Source organism: Vipera berus (assembly GCF_964194415.1).
Source record: "Vipera berus genome assembly, chromosome: 1".
In the NCBI taxonomy this organism is placed as follows: domain Eukaryota; kingdom Metazoa; phylum Chordata; class Lepidosauria; order Squamata; family Viperidae; genus Vipera; species Vipera berus.
In genome coordinates, this window is record NC_138202.1 from 13165009 (window position 1) to 13177067 (window position 12059).

A 12059-nucleotide genomic window follows, 5' to 3' on the forward strand; every position below is an offset into this window, starting at 1 on the left:
TAATTGCAGGCAGCTGGTGTTACTTAAGGAGGCATTAGCCCACTGCTCCACCAAGGCTCTGGAATCAATTTATCTCTGGAATCAATTAACCAGACTAGAGGTTGATTCATCTTCACTAGCTATGTATAAGTGGAAGTGGATTTGAATTCATGTATTAAGGAACAGACTCTGTCTGCCCCTTCAGACTCTCTGATTCCATGATACAAATTCCCAACACTCCTGAATATTTCCTATTGCTTTCACCTTTTTGATGTTTTCATTTCCATGGGAAAAATATTAAGGAGGAAACAATGAAATGAATTCTTCGACTGATAGCGCTACCTGTCTGAAATCCTCAGAGACTTTGACTCAAGCCAAGAGACATTGGTTAATGTGGTCAGAACCTAAATGTTGGATTCCAGCTCCAAGCTGGAATAATTTATTCCTCAATAAACAAAAAAGAACAAGCAGAACATTTATGATTCATTTGTTTACTTGGGATGTCTTGCTCTAATGTGAGGACGTGTGGAAAAACAGACTGTGTTTCGTTCATATTTACGCAGAAACACTGAAAAATTCACAAAACTTTTAAGCATCACCGCACCTGCTTCGCATGCACAGGCATTTTAATCTCTTGAGCAGCTAACACGCCCAAACACACCTACTGTAAGTTGGAAAACAGCGGTGGGAAAGGAAGCAGCTCACCTGAGGTAGCCAAGGTCAGAGGCTTGTTACCAGCAGCGGTGCCAATGCTGTGATGAGAACTAGCACCAAATTGTTTTTCAAGTGTTGAAAAGGAATCTCGGTTCTGATGGACAGGGCTAGGTGTGCTTCTCTGAAAGAAGAAAGGGAGAAAAAGGGAGACGGTTGGAAAAGGAAGCGTGATAAAATTAATTTTGGTTTAAAACAAGTACTTTGTAAAATTACTGCTCTTCTCTAAGGTTGGGCTACTGGTAAGCAGCAGCCGGAAAGGAAGTAAAATACAGTTTACATTCAGAACCATTTCTCTCTGCAGATGACAGCAGCAGTTTTAAACGATGTCAAATTATTTATCCATCCCAGTTGTCTACTCTGCTTAGCAGTCATTCTCTGCCCGTCAGCCATGACCTAACGTTCTAAGCCATGGATTGTATGTGGTCACATCTCTTTTCAAAGCCCTCAGAGACCCTCTAACTGTGATGGCCACAAACTAATGGCATGGCTTCCCACCATACTGAGGCTGTGCACACGTACATGCTAGAGCAGGGGTCTTCACACTTGGCCCTTTTATGACTTGTGGACTTCAACTCCCAGAATTCCTCAGCCAGGCACGCGTGCCTGGCTGAGGAATTCTGGGAGTTGAAGTCCACAAGTCATAAAAGGGCCAAGTGTGAAGACCCCTGTGCTAGAGTGTCAGGCCTTAATAGCAATGACATAATTTAAGAAGCAAAACCAAACTGTGAAAAACATGGAAAAATCAGGCTCTGGCCACGTGTGATGCAGTCCGCTCACTATAAAGCATTGCTCCATGCGCTGCTGCCCTCAGTCTCCAGAAAAATTTTAAATGCAATCCAGAGCCACCAAAGGATTGTTTATCCTCACATCTGAGCCACTGAGGTCAGGACTGAATAATGTCCTATATGCAAAATTTGTGCTCAGTCATTCAGCTACAGCTGTTTTATCTAGGGAAAATAATGTTCTACACAATCCATATCAACCGCAGGGTTATTTTGATTCACGTACCAAATATTTAAACTAGCCTTTATTCAAATAGTTACTTTTTAACAGCTTGACAATCTCAATAACAAAACCAGAAGCTAGGAGAAAAATAAAGCTGCTCAAGGTAGCTTAAAGGACTGAACACAGATTTAACAATCTCCTCTTAGCACATGCATAGAAAGCTATTAGATATACTGAATAAATGAGGGCTATAAGAGTTATTTAAAAAAAGCAAAAAGGTGCGATTACTTAGGAATCGGTATCACGCATAAAATTTAAAATGATTTTAGAAATGGTTTAGTAAGTTCAGTTAAGAGACAGCAAGAAACAGAACCATATGGTCTTAGTGGCTAAGGCACCAATCTAGAAACTGGGAGACTGTGGGTTCTAGTTCTGCGTTAGGGATGAGAGTGGCTGGGTGACTTTGGGCCAGTTGCTTTCTCTTAGCCCAACCCACCACATAACATAGTTGTGGGGAAAACAGGAGAAAGGAATATTAGGTACATTTGCCACTTTGAGTTATTTTATACCAATGATAAAAGCAGGATAAAAGCTAAAGGTAAAGGTTCCCCCGCACATGCGTGCTAGTCGTTTCCAACTCTAGGGGCCGGTGCTCATCTCCGTTTCAAAGCCGAAGAAGCCAGCGCTTGTCTGAGGACGTCTCCGTGGTCATGTGGCCGGCATGACTAGACGCCAAAGGCGCACAGAACGCTGTTACCTTCCCACCGTAGTGGTCCCTATTTTTCTACTTGCATTTTTTTTACGTGCTTTCGAACTGCTAGGTTGGCAGAAGCTGGGACGAGTAACAGGCGCTCATTCTGCTACACGGCACTCGGGATTCGACCCGCCAAACTGCCGAACTTCTGATCGACAAGCTCAGCGTCCTAACCCACTGAGCCACCACGTCCCTTTTAAAAGCAGAATAAAAATAGATAAATAAAGTAGCTGAGGGAAGCATGCTCCATTACCTTGCACCACACTTAAATAATGCTATAAATTCGTTCTAACATGGTACAGTTGGCTTTACGGCACAGATCACGGGAGAAAACAAAGTACCCTTACTCACCACCTTCTCAACACGGCTAGGAAGGACTACGCTGGCCAAAGGAATGCTAACAGGGAGTTTATTGGGCTGCACTGTGCTGAGGGGGATACTGATGGGAAGGCTGGTGATCGTCTCCCCATTATTCGCAGACGTCCTCTCGCGCAAAGCCTGCAAACACACAAAGCAGACAATGCCAAAAATGCAGCTTGCGTCATCCGCCAGCGCTTCTGGGCCGTGGCCGTAGGCCCGAGTACTTGGTGCAAGGAGGCGTTCTGAAAAATTGCAAGCATTTCCCCATCCGTCAAACAAACAAACAAAAAAAATGTTCCTACAGATGCAGACAAGGTCAATTGCATCAGCCAGCCAACACAGACACACATACCAAACACAGTTCATGTTTTACTTAATGATCTAATAGGGAAATATAACCACAACGACAGTCTCTCGCCCAACTGAAACACTTACTGTGCCAAGTATTTATACTTAGCAGCTGTGTTTGGGATTGCTATGGTGCATGAGGAAATATTTCCATAACCTTGTGTCACTATGGCAAAGTTTGTATAGTAAATTTACAACACAACAGCTGAGTCATATTGCAGAATAGATCGTTCACCTTTTCTCCAAACCTGTGCCCTTTAGTTGGGATCACAACCCATTGGCTTTACCAACTGGGAATTACAGAATTGTAGTTCTAACGTCTCTAGAGGGATCCAGGCTGTGAAAGTCTGAGCAAGATATTATTGATTGCTGATTGAATAATAACAATAACACACATGCAGTGCAGGACACAATTCTAACTCTGATTAGGGCACAAGGAGTGAGAATCTAAGTCTGAAGAATATTCCCTACCTTACATGGTTTACTCTAGCCATAAGGTAACCATATACATGTACAGGATACAAATATAGCAGTCTCTTAGGGCTGCACATGGTTTGAATATGATTTCCTCCTTCTGCAGACACAAACACAGCACTTCTTTTCTGCTTTTTAAAGAAGTCCAACTATTTTTTTATTTTATTTTATTTTATTTTGGCTTCTGGGCAAGCCTGGGGGAAAAAAGATGCTAATTTTTTTAGGCATCCACTTATTAGCATTAAGGAAACTCTTATATCTGCACTTTCAAGAATTCGGTGGTGCGGTTTGCAATTAAAAAAAGATAGGTACAGTGTATGTAATTTACAAAAAAAGGATTCTTGAGAATACACTATTACAAAAAATAATTTGCAAACTCTAGTGTAATAGGGAATAGCATGCATTTAAAAAAAATGCAGAGAGTTTGAAAAAAGGATTTGCCAACCAATAAGAACACAAGAGGGAATAACATTATAGTCCAAAATGAAAAAATTATGAGAGCAAGTATGTATGATTACCTGCAAAACCAGACCCTACAATGAAATGGCAAACTTGGGTTTAAGGCAGGGGTGTCAAACTCGCAACGTCATGTGACGTGTCACGACGTATCGTGACTTTTTTTTCCATTGCTGGCAATGGGGTGAGTGCGGTTTCACTATGATGCATCCGGCCCACGGGCCAGCAGTTTGACAACCCGCACCCCTGTTTTAAGGGAATTCAGATTGCTACTGATGTGGACTATGGTCAAGAAAATGCAATCATTTCGTGTTGTAATTCGCTCAGCTGCTTGATAACCTGATGCACGGCATGTACACTGAATAATAAATTTGATGTATAAATTGAATTTATACATTCAAACAAATAAATTCCGGGATGGCATAGTTCGAACACTGTCAGATAAATGCAAGCGAAGGATGCTGGGAGTTATAATTCGTCAACTAATGGAGGAATTGGTTCCTCGGCTATACTATGATTAAAAGAAACCATGGAAGGGAAGGGAAAGGAAGGGAAGGGAAGGGAAGTAGATTTGGTATCATGCTGCCCATCACACAGCTGTGCTTTGGAGTTCAGGAATTTATCTGCACCTGTTTCTACAACGGAGCATCTGATTAAAAATAGTTGTGCAATCATGCTTACTTTAATTTGCAAACAAATTAAGCCTCATTTTTTTTAATCAAGCCTGATTACAATAAGTTATGAAGCCCATTTAAACTTGAAGGAGAATGCAAAACAAGACGCATTCTCTTCCTCTTCCACACCTCATCGACAATAAACATTGTGCAGATTCTTCAAACTTAATTAAGCACAAGACAAATGTATTTCACATTAAGATCTTTAAATATTGGGACGCTAATCTGATCTTTTTACATTTTTTCCTCTATCTCATTTTGATTAGAAAAAAAAATACTGATCAGACTTGCACAGAACTCAAGGCCAAGAGACCTGGTTTAACAAAGTATTATAAATTTAATAAAGTAAAAGTATGCTTGTTGCACACAATCCATTTGGTCCCAAATTGTATCTAAATCTGAAATTATTAATATAATTAGGCTGTAATTATAAAATTGTAGTGTTGGGATGAATGTAATCATGATATCAGGTTGAGACATGATGCAAAGTTTTCTTCCTTCTCGCTGCTATCCCTCCCACACTATTTACTTCATAAGAAGAGTAAAAGGCTACAGTACTTGCGTCAATGCACTGTTCATAATCTGATTTATTTCTAATTGAGCATTATTCATAAATATAGTTACAGAAGTATTTGTGTTACTACAAGATGCTCTAAATCAGGCATGTCAAACTGCCGGCCTGCAGGCCGGATGCGTCATGCCGAAACTGCGCCCACCCCATTGCCGGCAATGGGGAAAAAGTCACGACACGTCGCGCGATGTCACTTGATGCCGCGAGTTTGACATGCCTGCCCTAAATAGTCCTCAACTTACAACTGTAATGGAACCTGACCATTATGGTCGTAAGTCTTGATGGTGGTAAAGCATGTCGCCTTCGTAACTGACCCTATTTTGTGGTGGTCCATAAGCAAACACGGCGGCCATAAAGCACATCCACTGTTCTCTATGGAGTATTTTTGTGAGAAACCAGAAGTAGATGCTGGTTTTCGGCAAAACTTATTGTAAAATGCAATTACATGATCATGGCACGCTGCAAAGGCTGTAAATGCAGGCTGGTTGCCAAATGTCTGGTATGCATTCATGTGACTATGGGGAGGGCGACCGGTCGTAGGTCACAGGTTACCTGCCTCCAGTTTTTCTATCTTCATTACTCAATGTTTTTCTCTGCACCCCATAAATGTACAGCACATGAGATTCAAGGTGCTGGTGATGACCTATAAAGCCCTAAATGGCTTGGGTCCGGGATATCTGAGGGAACACCTGCTGCCGGCATCAAGTTCCCTTCGTCCTGTGCGCTTGCCGGCAGGCAACACCCAGGGGAAGGGCCTTCTCTGTGGGCGCGCCTGCCCTCTGGAACCAGTTACCTGTAGAGCTTAGGACTGCCCCTGATTTTCGTTCGTTCCGCCAGGACCTGAAGACCTGGCTCTTTGAGCTTTCTGGCCAGGACTGAGGATTTTTTAATTTTTTAACTTATTGTAATTGGGTTTTTAATCAGAGTTATGGGGGTTTTAGATTTTAATTAAGGAAAATATAATCTATTTTAATTGTTATTAATTTTTGTATTGTAATGTTGTTTTAATTGCCTTGTGAACTGCCCTGGGTCCTACGGGAGAAGGGCGGTATATAAGTTAAATAAATAAATAAATAAATAAATAAATAAATAAATAAATAAATAAACACTAATGTTAATTTTCAAGCCCCAGGAGGCTACCGAGTTACAGCAAAAACTACCCATTCAGTCGCTGCTGCTCAGTAGAAGAACTGCCCCCCAAGAGGTTCAGAGGCATCGTCCTACAATTCCTTACCTTCTCATTCCCAGCTGGGAAGGCTGGTGGGGAAGAGGGCCTGTCTTCCAGAGGACTCAACTTCATGCCGTTTGATGCCGAAGGGCTTTGAAATGGAAGGCCATTTTCTTTTAAATGTTCAGCTCTGAAACACACACACAAAAAAGGAAAGCTTTTGAAAGCTTCCATTTTGTTAAAAAAAACAATGGTTTTTGAGGCGCATTCTGTGGCGAGAAAGAAATGCAGAGGAAGGCCCTCTTTCATGTGTCAGAAAGACAGGCTTCCGATAGCTTGGTTATCTTCAAAAAAAAAAAGACCTATCTTTCAGATCTTCATGGGTTTTTAAGAAAAGAAATGGTTTGTTAGATAATATTTGACGCACCAGACAGTAGAACTATTGTGCCTTTTGAAAATTGGAAAAACACTGCAGGCTCCATCCCAGACCAACAGTTATCTATGCACAAAATGGCTGCTAAAGAGATTTTTTTTGCGGGGGGGGGGGGAGAATGAGGTATAACTAATTTCAAAGAACGCTGCCAGCCACCCTCTCTCTCTCTTCTATCCACAGAATGCTTTCTGGTTCTCCTGCTGACTATTGAGTACAGCATGTAAGCGTGCTTTCCACACGAAGAATTAGAATGCAGCTTCCCTCTAAACACAGAGGCGTTCTTGATAATAAAAAGGAGCCTGGAGGGTACAGCTCTGATTTGCCGCAGGCCAACTTCCCACATTCTTTTACAGTTTCTTCATTCAGCATTCAATTAAAGGTACCACCCACAAACAGAGTATCCATCCTGCACAGCTATCCAGATTGCCACTGTTACCCCAAAGGTAATTTCCAATCCTAGAGCGCATATATCCATGGTGGCGAACCTATGGCACACCGAGCCCTCTATGTGGGCACGCACGCTGTCGCCCCAGTCCTAGGCCTTCAGCTGGGCTTTATAAAACCTTTTTCGCTTTAGGCCTCCGCCGCTGTGTGCAAAAAAAATAAGGTTCAATCAATTTCAACTTCTCGCGGGGGGAAAAAAAAGTTCTCGCAAAGTTGGAATTGATTGATTGAACTTTGTAGTCCCACCCAGTCTGCCGTTACCACTGCAGCCACGCCCACCCAATTGGCCACACCCACCCAAAGGGCCACGCCCACCCGGCACCCGATGATACATAAGTGGGTTTTGGGTCACCGTTTTGCCATCATTGGTATATATGGTTCATGGTTGTAGTACTGAGAAAGCCAGCTTGGTGTAATGGTTAAGGTGCAGGCTCAGAAACCAGGAAACTGTGAGTTCTAGTCCCACCTTAAGACAGGAAACCTGGCTGGATGACCATGGAGCAGTCACTCTCAGCCCAACACACCTCATAGGGTTGTCGTTGTTGTGGGGGGGAAAAAAGGGGAAAGGAATCTGTTCAGCGCTTTGAGTTACTTATGAAGTAATAAAGGCAGAATAAAAAGTCTAATAATAAATTCTTGCTGTTCTCTGGGTTTATTTATTTCCAATCCTACTTTTTCTGCAGATGTTTCATTGCCACTAACGTGATCACTGCACGGGAAAGCGAAGTTTACCGGTTAGTTATATACAGTAATTTGCGCCTATTCCATGCGTGAAAGGCAGGTAGAAAATTGGCAGAACGCATTCATAAACATCAACTGGCAATCAGAAGACATGAAAATTCCATAATCTCTTAACACAGACAAATTTGGCCACCCTTTCAACTGGGGAACTGCTGGCATTTTACATCAAGACAAATTCAAAAATCCTAGGGAATTCTTGGAAGCTTGGCAGTCTGACAAATCGGCCATCAGCAAACATATAAACCGTAGATATATACCGCTGAAAAGACACAATCAAAAGTTAAGGAAGGAACCAACCCCCCCCCCCACATCCTTCCTAGCAACTGACACCCAGATAAGCGGGAAACAGCACCAGATAAACAACCAGGGAAGAAATAATGTATTAGTCCAGGAACTTTCAAAGAAGAAATCACACCCTAACCAAGACTGGCAGGGCAAGCTACTGTATATTAACAACCAGCAAGCTTCACTCTTCCTTGCATTGTCAAAATATCTGCAGGAAAACAATCAAGCTCAGAAAACATCAAGAACCCAACAAATATTTTGCAATTCCCCTCCAAAGTGACTGAACCAAGGGAGATTGTTGGAACAACCTGAACTGAAACATTGGAGAGAATATAAATGCACACCCTTCAAAGCCTCAATTGGTTCATAGCAGGCAACAACAGAATTAGGAAGGCGTTATGTTCCCTTTCTCATGCACCTAAGCAAACTGTCATTTGAACCAGGACGTACAGGAAGTCCTTGTCTTACAGCAGTTCATTTAGTGGCTGTTCGAAGTTACAACAGAACTGAAAACAGTGACTTACGACCATTTTTCACACTTACAACCATTTGGTCATGTGATCAAAATTCAGGCTTGGCAACTGACTCACATTTATGACAGTTGCAGTGTCGTGTGTGAGTGTGAGTGAGTGTGTGTGTGTGTGTGTGTGATGTGATCACTTTCTGCAACAAGCAAAGAAAATGGGGAAGCCAGATTCACTTAACAATCATGTTTCTAACCTAACAACTGCAATGATTCACTTAGCTACTATGACGAGAAAAGCTGCAAAATGGGGCAAAATTCACGTAACGACTGTTTCGCGCAGCAACAGAAATTTTGGGCTGAAGTGGGGTCGTAAGTCAAGGACTACCTGCAGTGATAATCCAGTCAAGGTTACCCACCTGGGGAGAAACACATGACCTAACCACTCTGCTCCTCACCTCTGATGGTTCTCGCTGGGCGCTGTTTTCCCGCTGCCTACGTGGTCTTGGTTCAAGTGCCTCCGGAGGGCGATCTTAGCTGGAGAAAACCTGGTGTAATCTGGCAGGGATATGTTTGAGCCTTTGTCCAGCTTCTGCCTGCAGCTATGGATTGGGGTGCAAGGAATTATGTCTTGGTCCACGTGGGCAGGTGGGTATTGGGGAGTAGTCTGTTTAGAAGCTGGCCGGCTGAGTGCATTGTGAATTTCATAAGACGTGGCATGGCCGTTTATGGACAGTTCGGGGCTCATGCCATTGACCTGGGGCACGGGAAACTTGGGGCACTCTAGCTCCAAGTGAAGCGTGTTGTGGTCAGGCTCTGCCTCCCGGTTCAAATGGTTTTTATGGCGCAGCTGGGCTGGCAGCGATTCGTCGGAGGGCATGTAGGATTTCAGCTGCAAAAGTTCCTGCTGCCTCTGGCTTTTCTCAAGCTCCACTATGCTGATCTTTAAAGGGACAGGAGAAAAAAAAAGAACATCATTAAAAGGTTATTATCATAACTTGTATCTAAGGAGATTCTCAATCGTCCAGATCACGGCTGTCCCAAAGGTGCTTTTCCAAAAGTCAGTAGGATTTTCTTTGTGTGTGTGCCTGTGTGTGTGTGTGTGTGTGTTTTCCCCTTGAAAGCCTTTCGCTTCTCGTCCAAGAAGCTTTTTCAGTACTGACTGAATGGTAAGGAATAGGACAGGCCTTCAGATTGCTATCGAGCAGACACCTACAAAGAATATAAAACCCTTCTATTCCCCACCATTCGGTCAGAACTGAAGACGCTCCTCGGACGAGAAGTGAAACACTTTCGAGGGGGAAAAAAAACATTAAGGAAGTCCAGTTGCCTTTTGAAAAGAACCTTTCGGGTTATTATCATGAGATATTTTAGGAATGACAATCCCTTCCATTTTTCAATCCTGAAGCTCCACTGACTCCTCTAAGAACCCAGCAAACCCTGCCCCATTTTCTTCCATTTAGGGAAGTAAACCATGCTGCGGAAGAACGCTCCTCGCCCAACAGGTTGGCCCAGGGGTAGGCAACCTCGGCTCTTTTATGACTCATGGACTTCAACTCCCAGAATTCCTGAGTCAGCATAGCTGACTCAGGAATTCTGGGAGTTGAAGTCCATGAGTCATAAAAGAGCCGAGGTTGCCTACCCCTGGGTTGGCCTACCTTGCCTGAAGTGCCCCGTTCCTTACAATCCCCTCTGAAGAGAAGGTCTGAGTCCTGTGAAGCACCTGGTCACCCACCAGGCCACCAAGGAACATTACTAGAACCCATGGCCCAGTTTTTTGGGTTTGTTTTTTTTTAAAAGGCAACACTGGAAATCAACTGTAACAAAAGGTATTGCATCCTGTCCGTGCGCTACCTGCAATTCCAAGCAGTGTTTTTGCTTCTCAGAAATCTGATTTTTTAATGCTTGCTTTTCTTTGAGAAGATTTTCCAGTGAAAGTGTTGACCAGTCCAACTTCAGTTCTTCACATCTAGCTTTCAGCTGGAAGAAATCCAGAAAAAGAACAGGGAGATATATTGTTTGGGAAATGTTACACAGTACTGTCCAAACTAACCCTTTGTGCCATATAAATCTAAGTTATATGTCAGCTCTTGATATAAAATGTGATGCATCCCACATTAGGTTATCCGTTCCACTGACAGCTTTTTCTGTCTGGCTGTCTTAGGTAGAGTCTGCTAGATAAGACCCAAGTGACAGAAAAATTCCAAGAACTTCACCGTTTTAAAAGCACTGAACTCTGCTACTGGTTATAGCTCAGCTGGCTAAAAGTCGTCCAGCTACAGATTTTGGCTCACACCTACATACAAAGTTTCACACTAGCCCAGGGGTGTCAAACTGCCGGCCCGCCGGATGTGTCATCCCAAAACCGCGCCCACCCCATTGCCGGCAATGGAGAAAAAGCTCTGTTACGTTGCACAACGTCACGTGAGTTTTATATGTCTGCACTAACCTGTTACATCTAACCCACCATAGTCTGTCTTCAACTGGGGTCAAATCTCCATGTTCCTGGAATCACCTAAACGCAAAGCCTATTTTTTAATCACTAATCCCCCGGTCATTTCTCAATCTTAGTTTTTGGAATAGACGCCCAGTGATGATATATAATCTTAATTAACATTAACGGCAGAGCTGGAATGATTTCAAAATGAGATAAAACTGTGGCCCGATGCGTCTAGGAATACAAACCAGCTGTAAACTCTGATTCCTGAGTTCACCATTATCTTTCTCCAGCTGTTTGGTCTGCTCTTTCAGCTGCTGGTTGTGAGCAGAAATTTCTTTCTGAGCCTGGATAAGATCGTTGTATGTCAGTGCCTTAACACCCAGCTGCAAAGGAAAAGGAAGATGACAGAACAGTTAGAACCACTATTTTCCCAACAACAAAAAGGCAATGATTTTGTTGAATATTAGAAACCCTATCAGCTTGGTCACCTTTTTCTCAAGTTTTTTTTAAAACTCATAATAGCCTCAGATTATCACATTATTTGATGCATAGTGCAACTGAACCAATTGGAAGAACTGCAAGTATTCTATCATTGCTTTATTCTCCAAATAATTTACCTCTTTTAGTTAAGCCAGTTACACTAATACACTCTATTGTTTTAAGGACATGTTGCGTAGCATTTGCTGATTTGAAAAGACTGGTACTGATATTATTTGAGACTGTACACAGTATGAATTATTTTGAATTATAGAGTTACCATGTATTCAAAACCATAAGTTTTGATCAGCATTTGTTCAGTGATTCCTTAGA

The 12059-nt window shown here is 42.6% G+C and overlaps 1 protein-coding gene across 1 annotated transcript in view; it reads right to left on the bottom strand.

Annotated features, from left to right (window-relative positions):
* DOT1L (DOT1 like histone lysine methyltransferase) overlaps positions 1-12059 on the bottom strand; it is a 96500-nt gene that overhangs the window by 22827 nt on the left and 61614 nt on the right. Inside the window, exons 18-23 of the mRNA XM_081312921.1 lie at positions 11495-11632; positions 10664-10789; positions 9268-9752; positions 6510-6633; positions 2744-2890; positions 685-814 (exon numbers count right to left, since the gene is read on the bottom strand). Coding sequence (XP_081169047.1) covers positions 685-814; positions 2744-2890; positions 6510-6633; positions 9268-9752; positions 10664-10789; positions 11495-11632 — 1150 coding nt within the window. The remainder of the gene's footprint in view (positions 1-684; positions 815-2743; positions 2891-6509; positions 6634-9267; positions 9753-10663; positions 10790-11494; positions 11633-12059) is intronic.